Source organism: Phyllostomus hastatus, unplaced genomic scaffold (assembly GCF_019186645.2).
Source record: "Phyllostomus hastatus isolate PE091 unplaced genomic scaffold, TTU_PhHast_1.1 phas_contig_38, whole genome shotgun sequence".
NCBI classification, from domain to species: domain Eukaryota; kingdom Metazoa; phylum Chordata; class Mammalia; order Chiroptera; family Phyllostomidae; genus Phyllostomus; species Phyllostomus hastatus.
Window position 1 is genome coordinate 39,606,169 of NW_025333869.1, and position 20,683 is coordinate 39,626,851.

Genomic DNA, 20,683 nt, shown 5'->3' on the forward strand with positions numbered 1-20,683 from the left:
AAAAAATAATAGAAGAAATAGGTATTTCTGAGTTATAATTAATTCCATATCCAAACTCTGTATTAAGCAATTATTTATTTCAGGGAAAGTATGTTTTAAAAGCACCTTAGCCATTAAGATAAAATATCATGATTTTGTGGTTATCATAATTCAATAAATTAGCAATACGGTAAATTAAAATTGCTTTTTTTCATTGTAATTGAAGTTAATCAGCAAGAACTTTGCAAACAAGCTTAATGTACAAGACAATCACAATGATTATATTGCAACAACCTTTTCTTTTCTAAGTGTGATTGTTGTGTTACAGGGTATATTATAAAATGTAAATGCACTTATATGTAGAATCTAAAGAACAAAATAAGCTGACAAAATATAACCAGAGGCATGGATACATGGAACAGACTGACTGCTGTCATAAGGGAGAGAGCTTGGGGGACTGGATGAAAGAAGGTGAAGGGATTAAGCAAAAAACTATATATACACACACAAATATAAAACATAGACACAGACAACAGAGTGGTGATAGCCAGACAAAAAGGGAGTGGGGGGGCAAAGTGGAGATAAATGGGGACAGAAACAGACTGCTTTGGGCTATGGGCAGACAATGCAGTGTACAGATGTTTTGTTGAGTTGTATGCTTGAAACCTATGTGGTTTTGTGAACCAATGTCTCAACAATAACTCAGTTTAAAAAAAATAATTTACTAAACATAAAAATATATAAACATTTAGAATAACACAACACAAAATTGAGTAAAAGAAGTCAAACAGAAAACAGAACATATATTATGATCCCCTTAAAATAAAGTTAAACATTAGGCATAACCAGTCGATGGTGTTATAAATCATGATAGTGTTTTCCTGGGGAAACTAGAAGGTCGGGAAGAATATTCTGAAATGCTGATAATGTTTTATTTCTTTTTTAAAAATGTTATTTATCAATGTCAGAGAGAGAGGGACAGAAAAGGGGAGAGAGAGACATCAACCTGTTGTTTCACTTCTTTATGCATTCATTGGTTGCTCCTTGTACATTCCCTGACCCATGACTGAATTCACAATTTTGATGTTCTAACCAACTGAGCTATGCAGCCAAGGCAATGTTTCATTTCTTGATGCAAGTCTTGTGGATGTGTATATTTTGCAAACAATTTTTGAGCTGAGTACTTAAGATTTGTACTTTTTGCATGTCTGTTATATTTTAGTATGTTTGCATTATCAGTAAAAAATTTATTTTGGGGGAAATGTCAGTTAAAGGATAATATTCAACTAAGTCTTTAATTGGGTTGGCATTAGTCCCCAATTTGCTCATAGTATGTAAAGAAATGCTTTTGGTTACTTGATTCAAACTCTGATTTTAACTTTAGAACTCTTTAGTTCTTATGCTATGCTTTGTTAAATGAATAACATCTCTGGGGTTGAAAGATGAAAAAATATGTTCTTTTCTTTGTTCTTTTTTCCTGTTAAGTAATAATATGATCTTATGTTGAAATCTAATTAACATTTCTCTAATGCCAAAACTAAGCTGTGCCTTTATGTAATCCATACCGATCATCTCAAGCAATGAGCTGGCAGTTAGAGCTTGTCCTATTCTAAAGTTGCGAATTTTAGCTTCTTAGAAAATTCAAGAAATATTTTATTCTTAAGTGAAATATCTAGATTGTTTAAATTACCTTGACTAACAGGTGAATAGAGTTTTCCTGAAATGTTTTACTGGTTAAACACATATATCAAATTTAAAGCTAGGGAGTCAGACTATGCTGTGCCTTAATACACATTTATATTGTTTACTATTATTGTCATTATTTTTATCCCAACTTCACTACTTACTATGCAGGCTTTGGCTATATAAATTTAATTAAAATTAAACCAAATTAAATTTCAATTCCTTAGTCATATTAGCCTCATTTCAAATATTCAATAGTCATATGCATTCAGTGGCTACTGTGTTAGACGGAGCATAAGACATTTTCAGAAACTTTCATTGGACAACACTAATATATTGTTAATACAATAATATGTTTCTCAGCAAATTTATTAAATAATAATATTTTTGTAGAATTCTTAGCATTGTGATGGCAAATCATAAGTACTTAATGTGTGATATTTAATCATATCATTGGTTAAACTAAGAATAACCAAATAATAAATAATAATAAAAACATAAAGATTACATATTTAGTATCATGAATAGGATATACATAGCTTGGCATAGATTCACTAAGACTCTGTCAATCATTTTACTTCCAAATATTTCACCATAAGACAATTCTCAGATTGTCCTTGTGAAAAATCTCCCTGAAGTAGAAATTTATGTATGTGTGCAACTTAATTTTAAACACACACAAACATATAACATGTTCTAAGCAACTATTTACCTTTTAAATATTCTAAATGTTAAGAAACTGTAACCTGTAGTCTGTAAGTGACTACTACCAGGAACAAATCTGGTTAATTAGGGTAGGGAATAATGAAAAGAAGAACTTGGGTTAGTATTGTAACCCTCTCTAATTGTTATATGGTGTTTACTAATTAGAATATTTATGTGTCTCTGGTTTTACTGGTTGAATGTTCTGGATTTCAGTTTGCTTTACTGTCATTAGAGATATTTTACTGCCTTTTTTTTTATTGTTGCCCTTTTAGGAAATGGGTTAGATAAAAAAAAAAACACAAAAACATGTATGCCTTTACACAAGAAAATGGTTAAACAATGAATCCTTTCCTTAAGCCAATTTGGATTATAGCCCAGAGCTGAACCCATCTGTCATACAATCAAAACACTTGATCCATCGAGTGAACTCTGTTAGTGTCTATATCATTTTACTCACAGTTCAGTAGTTATTATTTTAATGATAACCATTCAATACTGTGGGCATAAAGTCTACAAGTCTACCTAAAACATCCAGAAAAATAAATTTTGAGGAGGGCTTTTCTATTTTTTGTATTATTATTACAGAAGGAACATTGGTCTTACATACAGAAATAAGCCCTTCAATGAGGGTCATTTTTTTTTCTGATCATTTATAACCTGTGTTTTTTTTTCCCCTCTTAGGCTACTGATAAAGATACTGGCAATTATAGTGCCATGGCGTATAGACTTATAATCCCACCAATCAAAGAAGAAAAAGAAGGATTTGTAATCGATACATATTCAGGGCTTATCAAAACTGCTATGCTCTTCCATAATATGAGGAGGTCCTACTTCAAATTTCAAGTCATCGCAACTGACGACTATGGGAAGGGACTAAGCGGCAAAGCAGATGTACTTGTAAGTAAATAAATCTTCATGTAAGGGGTACATGCCGTACTAGACTGGAGTCAGATTTTTCAACTGATAGAACTTTTAAATTTATTTGAAATAGGCTTTCTAAAATACAAATATGATTAATTTTCATCTGGATTGTTGATAGCTATAGTTTAGGATATAAAATATATACATATAAGTTGCTGATTTTTTGACATTTGAGAAATATGTCCCATGTTTTATATATGATTGTGACAACAATGTCATTAGCATTGGATTTCTTTTTGGTCTGTAGATCTTATTTTTGGTATATATTAAGCTGGAACTACTTCAAATTTTAAAATGCTTTATAGAGATAAGCTGTAGAAATTAAAGTAATTTGTATTATTATTTAAATTACATTTAGGCCTTCTGTAATTAAGAAAACAAAAGGAAATAGTTTGGAGCAAGTTCATGTTCCAATGGATGTTTATTTGTTTTACCAAAAGTCCCATTGATGGCGTTAATGATCTGTGACTGTTATATTTGACTTCAGTCAATAATATCACTTATCTTTTTCTTCATAAGCTCAGTGGTAAATTATTCCCAAGAGCAATTTGCTACTAACATTTATTCAAAATATTGAACACCAGTGCATATATTCCATGGAATCTCTATCATTATTTGGACATTTCTGTGATGAATCTGGTAAAAATTATAAGAATAATTATTATTGGAAATATTATCACTTAAAAAATAGAATCAAGTATAATTTTCATTTGTTCTTTACATCTTATTAAACTTTCATTTTTTATGGTTTTCATCATTTAGTTCCCTGGAGAAGTTTAACCTTAATATATATGCAGACATCAATGATATTTTGTTTTGAGATAATGGTGAAGACCAATCACCATGATTGCATGGGCCAGAACATTTTCATTTATAACAATAAAGCTGCATAGAATAAACAAAGGCCAATCTAATCCAAGAGTTTTTGACATAGAAGTTACTAAGGTTGACATAGATTTTTAATCAAATTAATACCTGTAAACATTATGGAAAATAATGTTATTTCTCTTTTGGTTATTTAAGGTATGCACATTGTGGTATTTTAAGGCTAAAAGATAAGTATAATTAAGGTATAATTAAAATATTATAAAAATAAATGTAACTATATAGGTTATATATGTTATATACATGCACATAAGCAATGTGAAGTTTATGGGATTTGTATTTGACCTCTATAAACTCTTGTGTGGAAATTATGAAGTATACCTTTAAAATTATCCAAAATATACTAAGAAGAATTAAATTCAAAAAAATCATAATTGTCTATATTTACACATCACTATTTATAAATATAAATCCCAGCAAATGCTACTTGTAAGATCTGAAATCCTTTATGTCAAGAAAAAGGAGATATAAAGAGAAATAAAACTTTTATGCAGAGGGACAACAATGCACCAAAACCAAGAAGGAAGAAAATGATGGTGGGTCTGAGTAGCTGATAGATACTTACTCAATTTGGAAGATTGAGAGAAGGAAAAAGAATAAGAGACAGGGCTGAAGATTGAAGTAGGTGATCCATGTAAAAGCTGTAAAATTATTATTAAAATTATCAGAACTTTTGCCTAAAAGCAACAAGAAATCATTTATATTGTAAATTTTTAGTAAGGGTGAGCAAAGATAAGATTTTCAATTTAGATAAAACCTTCTTGCTTGATATAAATCTGGTTCTCCTGTGAGGATGCTACTTCTGCCTTCCAAAATAATGGTTCTTGTGTTCTGTTCTTCATTTGTTTCTCACAGTCTTAATAATACTACTGGCAAAGTAAGATTCTCAGTGTACTGCATTGCTACTTGTAGATGTTTCCTCCATCCTAAGAATCCATTCTTGATTCTCAAAATCTGACTCTGTCCCTCACTCACTGCCTCACAACATTGCTGTGATCACCCAAATCTTTGGTCAATTCCAAACATATTTCAGTGAGGATAGCTCTTGAGTTACTAATTCCCCTATCCTAATTTTTGACAATTTTGCTATATGCAGAGCTGACTCTTCCAGTATCCTGAGCTCACTATTTCCTTCAATGCCTTTCCTCTAATGGCTTTACTGTCCACACTATTACAACCACTTAATGACCAGAGTTATTTTAGCCATTACCAATTACTGCAACCCCTCTATAAACTCCATTCCAAACCTCCCACTCTTTGACAGTAATATTGAATGCTTTCAGCTAGCTCCAGCACTCATTTGTTCTCTTTGGGCCTTTAATTTGTTTAGCCTGCTATATTTTTACCCTTCCTCTAACCCCATGTTCTCTTTCCTGCTTACCAGTTTTGTAGTGCATTAACAATTATTACAAGCACTCAATCACATAGACATTCAACTCCTTTGCCATTTCTTCCAACATCATACTCACTTAGCAAAACCATAACTCTAGTTAATTGCAACTTTCTCCTTTCTCCTATGCTTAATATATCTGCAAAACATATGCAATTGTATAATTAGTCTTGCTTTAAATTAGTGATGAAATCCCCCAAGTGACTTCTTATATTGTCCAGTGACCACATATTTCCTGGTTCATTTGCACTCCTCCTCTCCTAAAAGAATGTGTCTCTTACAGTCTTCAACATCTCCTCAACCTCACTAATTAATTGCTTAATTAATTGGCAACATATTGCATTGAAAGATAAAATTAAGGCATTTAGAAGGATACTTCTACAGTTCCTGTCACTATCTACCTACCTATCAGGATTTACACTGACATCCTTTGCCTTATTTCCTATTTTTTAGATGAATTCTCTATGCATTTATCTGGAGTCATTACCTCCACCTATGCAACAGATCCAAATCCCACTCGCCAGCTCCAGAACACTGTTTCAACAGCTCTCCCATTGCTTACATATATCATTATTATCAGTCTCCCTTCCTTTGTTTGATTATTCCCATAACCATGCATGATCATGCTTTTATGTTTTTTTATGTTCGAAAATAATATAAAATATTTTTACCCATATCTCCTTCTAGCTGCCACTCTATTCTATTCCTTTTTCAAGAAAAGCCATCGATTATCACAGTTGACCAGTTTTTCACCATTTAATCACTTTAAAGCTCTCTCTAATCATAATGTGACTTCTAACACTTATTTAAACTTATTAAGTCAACATCAATTGCTTCTTGTTACTAAACAGCCTAGTAATTTCAGTATTCTTATTTGAACCTTCAGTAGCACTTGACTGCTTACCTTTACTAGGCTTGGAAGCCATTTTTCTCTATTGGTCATCTCTTACCCCACTATTTATTCGTTCTTAGTTCTTTTGTTGGTTCAGTTTCTTCTCCTGACCTTTTAGTATTGATGTTTCTTAGGGCTCAGACTTTAATTCTTTTTTATGTTTGTACTCATTGATTCAATAAACTCATTCAGTACCATAACTTTAAAATATTATCTATATACTGAAACGTTAAATTTATATCTTCACCCCAAAGCTCATTTCTAAATAGTGGATTCATATATCTATTTGTGCATGTATCAGTTGCATGTGAATATCTAATGAAGATATCTATTTAATGTTTCCCAAACTGAACTCCCCTTCCTTATCACATTTCTTTCATGTATAGCCTTACTAGCTTCACTTAATGACTAAATCATCTTTGAGTTCCCTAGGCCCAAAATTTTTTGATTCCTTTTAATTCTAAACCACACATTCAAATCCCTTAGTAAATAATTTTTGTTACTATATAGGTATAATATATATTATATATGTAAATATATATAATATATAATATAATATAATATATATAATATAATACAATACAATATAATATAATATATATAATATAATACACACACACATATACATACATATATATATATATATATATATATATATATATATATATATATATATAAACTGCACAGTTTTTCAACATTTCTACTGTTACAACTTAGTGGAAACCACCATCATATTTTACCTATATCATTGTATAAGCTCATTATTTGCCCTTGTGTTCCTACTCTTGCTTCACTAAAGTCTGGTTTTAATATAACAGCCTGTGATTTTAATGTAATCCAGGTCCTGTGATTTCCTAGCTCAAAACATTCTAATATCATACTAATTTACTCAAGGAATTTTTCAAGTCATTATATAAGACTATGAGGCCCTCCATAATTTGGCATCCAACAGCCTCATCTTCTATTCTTCTCCCTCTAATTCACTCAAATCCAATAATATTGGCCAAGTTGATTTTCTTCAAACAGGCAGACATGCTCTTAGAGATTTTGCAGTGACTCTGCCTAGAATGCTCCTCCAAATGTTGTACCATGGTGTAGTATCAAAGAATACACATTCACCTCACAAGGCTCTTAAAATACCTCTTACTTTTCAAAGTGAGATTGCACTAGAAACCATTTAAGAGAGACAATGACCAGTCCATAAAAGAAATGATGAAGGGCTCTAGAGCTCTAGAGGGCCTCTTGAGGGTCCAGTTTGTTAGCTATTTGTCATATGTAGCTACTGAGCACTTGAAATGTGGCTAGATTGCATTAAGATGTATGATAAGTATACAATACACACTGGATTTCAAAGTCAGCATAAAAAATGTTGACTACATGTTGCAATGATAACATAGTGAATATACAGGGTTAAATGTATTATTGAATTAATTTTACTTTTTGTCTTTTTTATTTGGGGTACCAGAAAATTTAAAATTATATATCTGGTATGTATTTGTGGCTCAAATTATATTTCTATTGAACAATACTGTCTAAGTTATATGGGAACAAATGGAAGAAAAAAGAAAGATAAAATGTTTATGATGAAGAATTAAAAGAGAGTAAAATACGTAAATTGACAATCTTGTTTTACAAATCTGTGCTCCACAAATGTTACTTGTCACAAGTGTATTTTTGTGGCAGACTTTCCTACAAGTCAGCAAGGCAAGTGTTTGGCTTGCTGCCTGCTGAGCAACCCAGCACCAAGGAATGGACCAAAGTCACACACAGTAACTACACTATTCACTCAGCTTTTATTAAGTGCAGGTTTACTCAAAGTAGAACATCAACATACATTAATATCCTTTCACACTCTAACAATTTAAGAGAAATATCACACACACACAGAGCAACCAATGGGGGATAACAAACTTGAGTCCCAGAGTCTCAGTCTGCAGGTCCAGGAGACAACACGGTGGCCAATGGGGTTGTCAGCATCTTGCAAGGAAGGATCTCTAGAGCCAGTTGGGCAGTAGGGCAGACGAAGTCCTCAGTCCAGCAGAGCAAAGCTTCTGATAGCCAATGCCAAGGGAAATCAGTATGGCATGGTGCAGCACTCTGGTGTGTGGAGCTCATTGTGGGTCTTTTGATAAATGCCTTGGCACCCCTAATGCAAGTGAGGAATTTCCCCAGGAGCCTATCTGTGGGTGGTTTCACTCTGCAAACACATCTGTTCTAATCACATGTGCAGATATCTTAAGTGTGTCTCCTTGCCAGACGTGTCCCTCTGACTTAGGTAGTTTCCCTCTTGAACCAAAGTGTCATGGCAGACTGGCAGCCATTTTGGTTGATGTGTGTGACTCCACTTTGTTTTATATACTTTATGGTATTGTGATCGGACTAATGTCATTTTATTGGTCCTGCTCTCCACATTATTTCTCTTTTTCATTTTTTTTACCATACATAGAAACAAAGTTTGACTCCCACAGTGATAAGAATATTTACTTAAAAATCTTTCATTAGTAAACAATACCCAGAGAATGAGATTAAGTAATTTTATAAGAAGAATATTTAAGGTTTGGTACAATAAACTGATATGAATTTCTGGAATTATTTGAATAGAGGCTATAGTGGGATAAGTAATATAAATAGTATCTAGAATTTCAAATATCTTGGCTATAGACTATAGAAGAAAACAAAATTCAGGGATGTAGGATTTCTTTGAAAAATCAAAATTTAAACTGTAATAGCTTCTTCTTCATTTGCATAAGCAAAAATGTGTACCAATTCTACATAAATTGTATACTAATACTTTTAAAAAATTTAAAATTTTAAATGTAACTTCTAGCAGTCTAAGGCAACTACTTTTGGAGTTAAATACAGTAAGACTTTATTGTTTTATCCAAATTAGAAATATGTTATTTTTATATCTTAAAAATACAAAAGTAAGCTTTCAAAGGTTATTAAAACAGAAAATCTTTTAGGTAAACTCTGAGATTATTATATATATGATAGAGGATCTTAAATCTTAACTTATTCTGTTGATTTAGACAGAATTTAGCCCCTAAGCTCATTAACAAATTAAAAATTCCTTTTGAATAAGTAAGTTATCCTTCTGAGAAATGACTGACTGTCCTTAAAAGGCAAATAATAGAGTTACTATAACTGCCAGACACAATTTTTGCTTCCAAATAGGTTCCTAACACCTGAATTGACTGCATTCCTGTAAATAAGCTCCCACATCTCAGAACATATTTCTATATAGGGAAATTCTACTATTTTCCTGAACCCATATGTAACTTACATTTTAGTTTTTAATTGTCCTATAATTAGTACAGCTAGTAAGAACCTAACAACCACATGTAATAAATAACTGTTTTTTTTTTGTCATGGTAGACTTTATAAAAAAAGTTCAAAATTTCAGGGTTTCTAAAAAACAAATTTTATTTTCCTCTCACATGACAGCAATGAGATTGTATGTTGGTTGGGTGATGCACTTGACAGCTTTCCTGCAAATGGAGAAACAGGGACTCAACTTCCCTCCAAGATACGTTTTTGTCCTTACCTATGGCTTCTTTATTTAGATAGAAATGAAGAAAGAAGGGAAAAGTTCACACATGGAAAAGACTTAAGCTTATTTTATTCCTGTCACTAACTTCACATCTGTCAGAACTCCACCATATGGTTCCATCAAATTGTAAAGTATGTTGAGGAATCTATTCTTGTTGACATAACACTCTGTGACTACTCTTTGTTCTAGGGTATTTGCTTTCGATCATAAATTTTATTTTATTGTATTGTATTGTATTGTATTGTATTTTGTTTTATTTTACATTTTCTGATCCAGTGTTGAAAGAAAGGGCAAAAAGATAAGGAAGGAAAGAAGATAAAGAAGAAAAACATGGAGGGAGGAAGGGATAGAGATAGGAAAGGAGGAAGAAAAAGAGAATAATTTTTTTAAAGATTTTATTTGTTTATCTTTAGAGAGGGAAGGGAAGGAGAAAGAGAGAGAGAGAGAAATAACAATGTGCTGTTGCTGGGGGTCATGGCCTGCAACCCAGGCATGTACCCTGACTGGGAATCGAACCTGCGACACTTTGGTTTGCAGCCCACGCTCAATCCACCGAGCTACGCCAGCCAGGCAATGAAAAAGAGAATAATTTTACCAGTATCACATACAGTGTTCTAGAGGTTTTTGTCATGTATTTGTACTACTAAAATAAAAACAAACAAATTAACAAACAAAACAAAAAATAATTCTATGTAACTCCTGTCTCTCTTTCTACTCAGGACCAATAAGAAGAGTAAAAGTTACACAAAAACTGTGATCATCCCTTTTATAATGAAATTAGGTGATTTTGTGTGTGTGTGTGTGTGTGTGTGAAGACACAAACAAGATTCCTCTACATGTTTAAGGAAAATTTAAACATTTGATCCCAGACACCTATAATGAGTTAGAGATATATGGTTGTAACTGCCAATGTTAACTGATTGCTCACAGATGGAAATAAGACAGATGTCTGATTTAATATATGCTGCAGAGCATAAATTACTGGGCTCAAAGAATGGTTTGTAAGATTGCTAATTCACTGTGATATTTCATAGTAGTCTAGATTTATTCTTCTCTTGAAACATGAAGGATCCAGCAAATCTGGACATGTTTTTCCATATGGTAATATTCACTAGGGATGAGTTAGTAGTTGACCTCTTTAGATGAGTTGTAGGCTCTCTGATTTGTCACAGTTCCACATCTCCCTAGTATTTCATAATTTTGGCTACTTCACTCATTTAGGTTACCTGAATTTAGGTCTGGTCTCTGAAGACACTGAGTTTGTGACTCCTGATAGGGCATCTATGAGTCACTGTATGAAGACAACTTAGAACCTATATTTAAAATACTTGCAGTATGAAATTATTCCCTAGTATAAATTATGTTCAGATATGTGGTTTTAAATATACCTAATCCAGAGTATTTGATTCATGGTTCTGGTACACATGCATTTACACAACTTGAATTTTGTCGAATGTATATTCAGGATAATGTGTGATTTGACTTTACATTTTTATATCCATATTGAGTAACAGAAAAGAACACATGTTCTGGAGTCAGACAGTCTGAGCTAATAGGTTCCATGTTGTTAAATGTCTCTTTGGCTTTTTACTTTTGTTATTTAAAATTCAGTAATAGCCATAAGTACCTGATATAGTGGTTGTTAGAATTAAATGAGTTACAATCTATGGAGTATTGAAGATAAAAGTAAACTGTATACTGTAAGCAGGGAATAAATGCTTTTATTTTTATTCTATTTTTCTAAATGAGAACAAAGAAAAACTCTATATATTTTAAATGAATAGGGTGAATTCATCAAGAGCTGTTTTAAAATTCATTTTACCCCATAGGTAAATGTATATTTATATGTATGCATGTGTGTGTGTATGTATATGTATGTGTATATATATGTATATATCAACACAGACAAAATTGGCTAAAGCAAACACAAATACTGTATATAATAATTTTATGGAATGAATTATTCTGACTAGCCATATTACAGATTCTTAATCACAATGAATAAATGATTTCTTGAGATTTATAAAATCTAGAGTCTGCATTTTTCATTTTCCTGAGTCTTCTTAAATAACCCAACAACAAACAAAAACACCTTATTTTATGTCCTAGTGAATAATCAAGAAAGCAAAGCAAACAAACACACAATCAACAACAGTTGAAATCACTTAGGATTCTGTAACTTCCAAGTAAACAACTAATGGTCTGTCATTCTCAACATGTCCCAACATCTAGTGAAAATTATGTGACTAAAAATAATTTATCACTAAATTTTTAAAAATGGGAAACTACTGTGTAAAATGCATAGTAGAGAAGAGATAACAATGTTTTTAATTATAGAAATATTAATGAGTAAAAGCCAAACAATTTTTTTTCATCTTTCAGGTCTCTGTTGTCAATCAGCTGGACATGCAAGTCATTGTTTCTAATGTGCCTCCCACTCTGGTGGAAAAAAAGATAGAAGAGCTTACAGAGTAATGTACTTTTGTTTACTTATACATGTACTTTCATGCAGCTATTAGATTAGGTCATTTTCATTATTATAATGTTCATATTAAATATATATTTAACACACTGTCATAATAATTTAGCTTACTGTTTTCCTGAAATAAGCATTTTATTTGAAATATGTGAAGATTCTGAGAGTGCTTTCAAATAGAAATGAAAATTAGATGTGAGAAGATCTTATTCTTTCAGGATGCTTTGATTGATGCATCAACATAATCTCAACTGCAGCATATAAGAAATAAGTCATAACTTTAATTATTCGAGTACATAGCTTGATTTTGTGGTTCCAAATTATTCAAATAGCTCAATATCTAAGCAATCCAGCTAGTGCAGGGAATGCTATTTCTCAGAGTGATATATCTAGATAGCTAAAGCTTATTTTTCAAAAACCAAGTGACTAGTTCTAAAAGATATATATATTTAATTATTCTAAAATATATATCATGCCCTTCTGCCTTTGAACAGTACACACTGAACTAACATTATTGTTGACTCAAAATTGTAATTATTTATTAAGCTGAAGCTCTTTAATATTCTGAATGCTATTAAGGGTTATTAAAATGTCTTTCCTATTTCACTCTTATCTACCCTAACCTAATTTGCCATCATTTCATGATTTTTATATTGGTATTTATTTATTATTGTGTCTTCTATTGAGTTTAGGTTGACAGATGTCAATTATCACTGTTAATTTTCCTCTCTCTAATAAAATATCTCCCCCTTGTAAGTTGCCAGAAGAAGCTTGAGTTAGATAGCTGAACTTTTAGTAATTATGTTTCAAATAAAATACAATGGATGTTGATTAAGGTATAAGTGATTCCCTTTTAATGAAGCACATGTTATATAACAATTATTTTTTAATATTTTATAAAATTGAAACTTTGGATATCACATAAAATGTCCTATGAATGCCATGGCCAGTATGGGTAGGCTGGTTTGAACATCATTCTCTAACCAAAGGGTTCTGGTTTGATTCCTGGCCAGAGGACATAACTAGATTGTGGGTTCCATGCCATTTGGGGTGTGTACAGAAGGCAATTAATCAATGCTCTGTCTCATATTAATATTTCTCTCTTTCCCTTCTCCTGTCCCTTTCTCTGTCTCTAAAAGAAATAATGAGAAAATGTCTGTGGGTGAGGATTTTTAAAAATGTCCTATGTGATTATCAACATTTATGCATGGTAATATCAATAACAGTGTCTTGTTTTCCTCTGAAGATGTGGTTTATATATACTTTATCTTTATCAAATAATAGCTGAACACACCCTTAAGTTTTAGAATTATGCTTGTTTTTTAGCTGTTTTAATGTCATATATTGGGGTAGGCTTTCTCTGATTACACTATCCAAAACGAGAATATTTTCTTCAACCTCTAATGCAGCAATTTTCATTCAGTGTGCCACAAGAATTTTTAAAACATGCAATACCAGACTATTTAGTCAGGATCACTGACCTTCCCCTTAGATTGTGAAAAAAAAAAAAAATGACAAGAGCCAATACAGCAATAGCTGTTTGGTGTAACTGAATCAAAATTATACCTATTTTTGTCCGATCAGCTATATATATATATATGTTTTGGTGTGCCATAGAATTTTAGTAATTAGTTTATATGTGTCATGAGATGAAAAAGGTTAAAAATCGCTGTTCTCACCCTTCATTCTCAATTTTTCAAAGTATTACCTAATATTTTTATTATATTTCAATTTCCCACTGGAATATGAACTCCATGAGGCTAAGTAATCTATTTTTCACTACTATAATTCCAGTTATATAATAAACAGTCAGTGCATTTTACAGAATAAAAATTTTGTACAAGCAAAATCATAATGCCCCTTTCAACATTGAGATAATTTATAAAAACTGAAAATGGCAACATAAAAGTATAATTTCATAACAATTTATATGATTTATTTCTTTTAAGTAGATATAAAGATAGGAATGAGAAAAATCAGGCAACTTTCATGTCTTGAGACCCTTTTTATAAGATCCTTGACTTCACATAACATTTGTTTTGAAACATGAGTTTGGGCATATAATTTAATGTTTCCCAGATTCAGTTTCACCATATTAATAAGAGTTAATAAAACTTATAGGACTGTGTTGAGGACTAAATGATATCAGCTGCCTCAGACAATGGAAACCCATGAACATTTAATGAATAATAGATATTATATAAAAATGAAGTTAGCAGCCCAAAGTTATTAGGGTAAGAGAGAGGCCAGAGTTTTGCACTTTCTACTCAAAGAGCAGGTGCAGTAGTAATGGAACTCAGATTATGGCTTCAGACACACAAGTTGGAATCCTATTATAGCTATGTGATTTCTGAGCAAGTTATTTAACACATAAGGCCGCACTTTCTCATCTTGGATATTGAAATAAGGATGTGAAGCTTTTGTTGCTTTTAATATAATTAAATTTAAATTTTCTGGTGAAGTAAGCATGTCAAGCACAAAACTGATTTCTTTCGGTACATTTTTAAAAACTTCAATTACATTAGAGGTTCTTAAACTCGAAATAATGTAAGAGAAGTACTATTTCATACAGGATGATAGAGGAAAACCTTTCTATTAAGCTGAAATCTGAGCAGAAACCTGAAGGAGATGAGGGAGAAAGTCATGTGGTGATGTGCGTGTATGTGTAATGGGGTGATGGGCTGGAGGAAGTGATCTCCCAGAGAGAAAACTGCAGATGTGGAAATGCCAGCGTTAGGAGCATGCTTGTGACATCAAGAATATAGGTATCAAGGTGGGGAATGAGTTACTTAATACATTTTAGGCCCCTGAAAGATTTAACATTTTGTGTAAGAAGGTCCTTATAACTATATGTCTAATATAGTAGTCACTAGTCCCATGTGGTTATTGAGTGCTTGAAAAATAGCAGGTTCAGATGAAAGATGTTCTAAGTACAGTGTAAAATATGCACCAGCTTGCTAAGACAACGCAAAAAAAGTAAAATATCTCATTAATATTTTATACAGATTACATATTGAAGTGATCATTTTGGATATAACGAGTTGAATATATTAAACTTAACATGACCATTTTGTTTTTAATGTAAGTATTAGGAAATTTGAATTTACAAATGTAACTTGCATTGTATTTATTTTGAACAGTGTGGCCTTAGACATTTTGCACAGCGAGACACCACTGTGGCTTGCATTTTGTAAGGGTGTTGAGTTGGAGATTAGGTGACCAGGTATGAGTCTGTAGCAATAGTCCAGGACAGAGATCATTGTGGTTTGGGCTGGTGGTAGGGAGGAGTGATTAGATAGGAAGGAGTGATTAGACTAAGGGTATATATTTTTAAGGTACACCTACAAAATTTATTATGGGGATGTATGAGAATAGGTAAGAAACAATAATGACTCAGGCTTGTGTCTAAGCAAATGGACAAAATAAAAGTAGTTACTTCATTTAGCCACTGAAGAATTTGATAAGATTATGCCTATGAAAATAATAGCATTCTGTTCATGGAAAAGACTGACTTTATTTAGGAGTAAATGGTTCATATCAGATGCCCTGTCATCTGCCTCTCACACCATCATCTGCTGATTTCCCAGTTTGACAATGAAATCAAACTTCATTATTTTCTCCCCACAGCCACTTTCTTACCCATACATTAGGTTATTTCCTTTCATCTATTTATTCCACATGAACTGAGCACATTACACACATCAGGTATGACACTAGACTATCAAAACAGTGAAAACCTTTAAAAAATATATAAGCCTACCTGGAACATAGAAAATATATTATTGTACTTGAGAGTTTCTTTAATTGGGTAGTTTTTATTATCTGATGTGTTCTAAATTAAATTGCTATAAATGTTGCTAATCATATGCCAATTTTCTTTAAATGTACTTAACACAAAGATGTAGTTGAACAAGTTACCAATAGAAACTAGCCGTAAGTGACCTAATTTCTATCAGATAATGAAACACTTTCATTTTTATAGTACAACTTTTGAAAATATCAATTTTTTTGTAATTGACAAATAGCTGTACAATAAATTGAAACTATTCAAAAATAAAACACTGACTCAATACAAGGTGTGCCAACAGTAGGTTCACAGTTGTGAGTATGCAAAATGCTTTATCCTTCTACTATTATGTATTAATTATCATATTATTTTCCATACCCACAGCTATAAGCCTACTTTTGCCCCACTTTTATAAAATAAAATCCTACTTTTTTAATATTTAAGTATAATTTATGAGTTGTTTAAAAAGATAAATGTGATTTGGTGTTATTCCAAGGTTTGGTGATTTGTTATTTTGACACAAAGGGAATTCATCTGTTGTTGTTCTGAAATTCTACTTTGGGGATTTATTTCGGTGAAGAAGGAGAAGTAAATTGCCCTCTTCACAAGAAAAATACTAATTTTCATTTCATTATGTTCTTGTTACTAAGAAGTAATAATTTTATACCAAGTACCAGTACATTGTCTCTTAGCATTATTTTAACTTATGATTTGAGCCACATATTTTATATTTTTAAAGATTTTATGTATTTATTTTTAGAGAGAGGGGAAGGGACAGAGAAAGAGATGGAGAGAAACTCAGTGTGTGGTTGCCTCTTGTATACCTCCTACTGGGGACCTGGCCACAGCCCAGGCATGTGCCTTGTCTGGGAATCCAACTGGCCGTCCTTTGATTTTCAGGCCTGCACTCAATCCACTGAGCTACACTAGCCAGGGCATGTGCCACATATTTTAGAATAATTTGAATAAATGCTTATACGTATCTGATAGAGAAAGGATTAATTTATACAGGTATAGTCTATCCTGTGATTTGGGGTAAGTAGTTATTCATATTATGAAGTAAAATTCATTAATAAAAACAATTAAATTGTCCTGGCTGGTGTAGCTCAGTGGATTGAACATGGGCTGTGAACCAAAGGGTCGCTAGTTCAATTCCCAGTCAGGGCACATGCCTGGGTTGCAGGCCAGGTCCCCAGTGGGGGGCACATGAAAAGCAACTACACATTGATGTTTCTCTCCCTCTATCTCCTTCCCTTCCCCTCTCTCTGGGAAGGAAGGAAGGAAGGAAGGAAGGAAGGAAGGAAGGAAGGAAGGAAGGAAGGAAGGAAGGAAGGAAGGAAGGGAGGGAGGAAGGGTTTTTAAAAAAACAATGAAATTATTTTCCCAGCCTCTTATAACACTTATCTTTTCATTAAAAGATAATATGTGAAAATACAAGTAGAGAAATTAGAGAGAGGAACAGAAAAGAGTAGAGTGTTATATCTCTGCTTTACTTTTTCCCAAATATCACTTCAAATAGGAAATAACTAGAAAGCAGATTCAGGATAAAAATAAGATTGTGATATATAGTTCCATTAAAACATTTAAATCATAGTTACTTTATAAGATTTCCAAAATACACATTGGGCATTTATTCCTTTCAAAATTCTTCTATCATATTCTTTTATGTTTTATGGCCCAAAAGTTTTGCCAAATAGAGTAGATTATTATTTGTTATAATACATCCCAACTTAAGATATAAGGTAAATATATTATTTCCTTGTACAACCAGCCACTTAATTCAAAAACCCAATCACCAAGAGCCAATTCCTTTATTCTTTTAATTATATTTATAGTTCCTTTTTTAAATTTCTCCAGTTTATATGCAATTTATCTCTGTGCTTCTGTTTTTTTAACATGAGACATGAATTCAACCTCATGTTTATATAAGAATATTCCATTTGTACCTGTAGCAATACCAATGCTATTTTAGAGACATTCACTTATGTCTTAGCTGTATTAGGTACTAAATTTAATTATTGTTTAATGTTCCACCTCATTCAAAGAGTATTTGACAGCTTACAATGATTCATACATAAACCAAGGTAAAATACCTTGAACATGAATCATAAAAATATAGCAAATAAAATAGAAACAAATTAAATGAGTCAGAGCGAGGCTAATATAATAGGGGTGCTAAAAGTGCCCTCCATATCTCAAGAGTAGTTTTCATCATTTTAAAGGTGAAGAGAAAGAAACAAACAAACAAGAACAGAATTAGTTACAAAATTTAAAAAAGAATCATTTCTGGTGGAAAGGCAGAACTATTTCTCAGTTAAATGCCAGATTGTAGGAAAATGTTTTTATTGACAGAGGGTTCTTCTAATGTCATGAAAAAAATGTACCATGGTATCAAGAGCATTACTTAGCATATGGTCTGTGTAAAGTCTCCAAGGGTCTATACTAACAGACGAAATAAGTTCAGAGTATGAGGAAAGACTGTACTGCGTATCCCTTTGGCCATCGGCAAAACCTATTGATTCATTTAGCCAGGCTTTTGAAAAAATATTGACAAGTACTTAGGTACTCCCTATATTACTAACTAAATATAAACCAATTTCCTAGAACAAAAGGCTAAACAGAGTGTACAATAATAAAATCTGAGTAGTAGTTTCTATAACCACCACAACAAATATCTTACATCTATGGCACTTTTATTTGATGGGTTTTGTGCAATTAATTAGAGTTAGCCAATTAAGTTCTTACAAAGACCCTTGGAGGTAGGTCTGATTACTTTCCTCATTGTACAGATGAGTTCTCTAGAACTCTGAGAGGTGGAATAATTTCCACAAAGACACAGATAGCAGTGGTATAGGTTTACTTTGAATCTATATCTATGGACCAGCAGTAGGCTGGGTTCCTGAACACTCCCTCTGTTAATATTTTAGGAGGCAAACCTAATTAAAAATCCAACCTATCTTTTCTTGGGAGTGAGTTAAGCACACAATGCCAGAAAATCTCATCAAATAGTAATTTTAGTTTGGCTGCTGTAATAATTGTAGTGTGAAAAATATCTACAATACTATTTCAGTTAAAGCTCTTCATCTAATTTTTTAGAAGACAATTTCTGATTGAAAGTAATTGAAGATACATGTAAATGTAACTAGATAAAGTGATGGTGTAAATTAAAGTTCAGGGGTATCTGCCCAAAATACCTTGATTTGAGAATAGATTAGTTAACTGAAACCAGTTATATGTTGGTACCCTTAGTTTGGGATTTTAAAAAATAAAAGGTTTTGCATAGAAAAAAAGTATGTTTCAGTTAAATGTTCCTTTCAAGATTTATCTAAGAAAACCATTTAAATAAACAATGTCTGAACTGGACATTAATTAACATGTGCCAGCACAGTCAAACATGTTTTATATACATATATTTATATATAAATATATATAACAAACACATATAGCACATAAACATATAAATATTTTGACATATAAATATATACATATAAAGTACACTATGTTAATTATATTAACATATTTCCTTAGAAGTATAGTTATTAAAACTTTTTTAAAGATACCCTAATAATATATTATTAAATATTATAAGTTATAGATCTTTTAAACTAAAGTGGGACAATAATCTCTAAATGAAATTTTATTTTTTAATTATTACAATTATTATACCGATTCATTTGCACTGTGTTTGCATCTTAGAAGATTAATCAAGTGCAGTTCTTCGTTTTGAAAGTTTGCCATAATCAACTCCCATTCTGCTATGTATTTTAATGAATTACTTGTATTTTATATTTATATATTGCTTCCAAGAATTTAGATTCCAGGCAAATTTAAACACCTGGATTTTTCTATAATACAGATTCTTATCAAACTCTACCATGAGCAACCTGCATCTTTAAATGGAATACAAAATACATGATCAATAGAATTTCAAAGAGCCTAGTAGGACCAATTAGAGTAGGACTAGGAAAATGGGATGGATGTTGCTACCATGAGAGAATTAGAAACATGATTTGGGCTTTGGTACAACTGGATCTTAAAATGAAATATGCATCGTACTAGTTCTATTCTGCTAAAAATCAACTCCAGCAAGCTTCAGCAAAGGGAAATGTATCCGACTTTTCAGAGAAGACAATATTAACAAATAATGGAAAAACAGATGGGGACATTGTCAAGAACAAGGGCAGCTGCAGAGGCCTGGGAAACAATGGTGGCTATAGGTGGATATACAATTTCTGTCTGGTGGAAATATTGCACCTCCAGGACAGGAGTTCCAACCATTTAAAAATCTCAGGTCTTCCACTCAAGAATCAAATTCTGGAGAGAAAGATGAAATGGCCTGGTCTGAGTCCACCACAGCCTTTGATGGCATAAGATGATGGCAACACAGGGCCACTGATTAAAGTCCTAGCAGATGT

The 20,683-nt window shown here is 32.1% G+C and overlaps 1 protein-coding gene across 1 annotated transcript in view; it reads left to right on the forward strand.

Annotated features, from left to right (window-relative positions):
* PCDH15 (protocadherin related 15) overlaps positions 1-20,683 on the forward strand; it is a 782,416-nt gene that overhangs the window by 713,104 nt on the left and 48,629 nt on the right. Inside the window, exons 28-29 of the mRNA XM_045842279.1 lie at positions 3,049-3,264; positions 12,388-12,476. Coding sequence (XP_045698235.1) covers positions 3,049-3,264; positions 12,388-12,476 — 305 coding nt within the window. The remainder of the gene's footprint in view (positions 1-3,048; positions 3,265-12,387; positions 12,477-20,683) is intronic.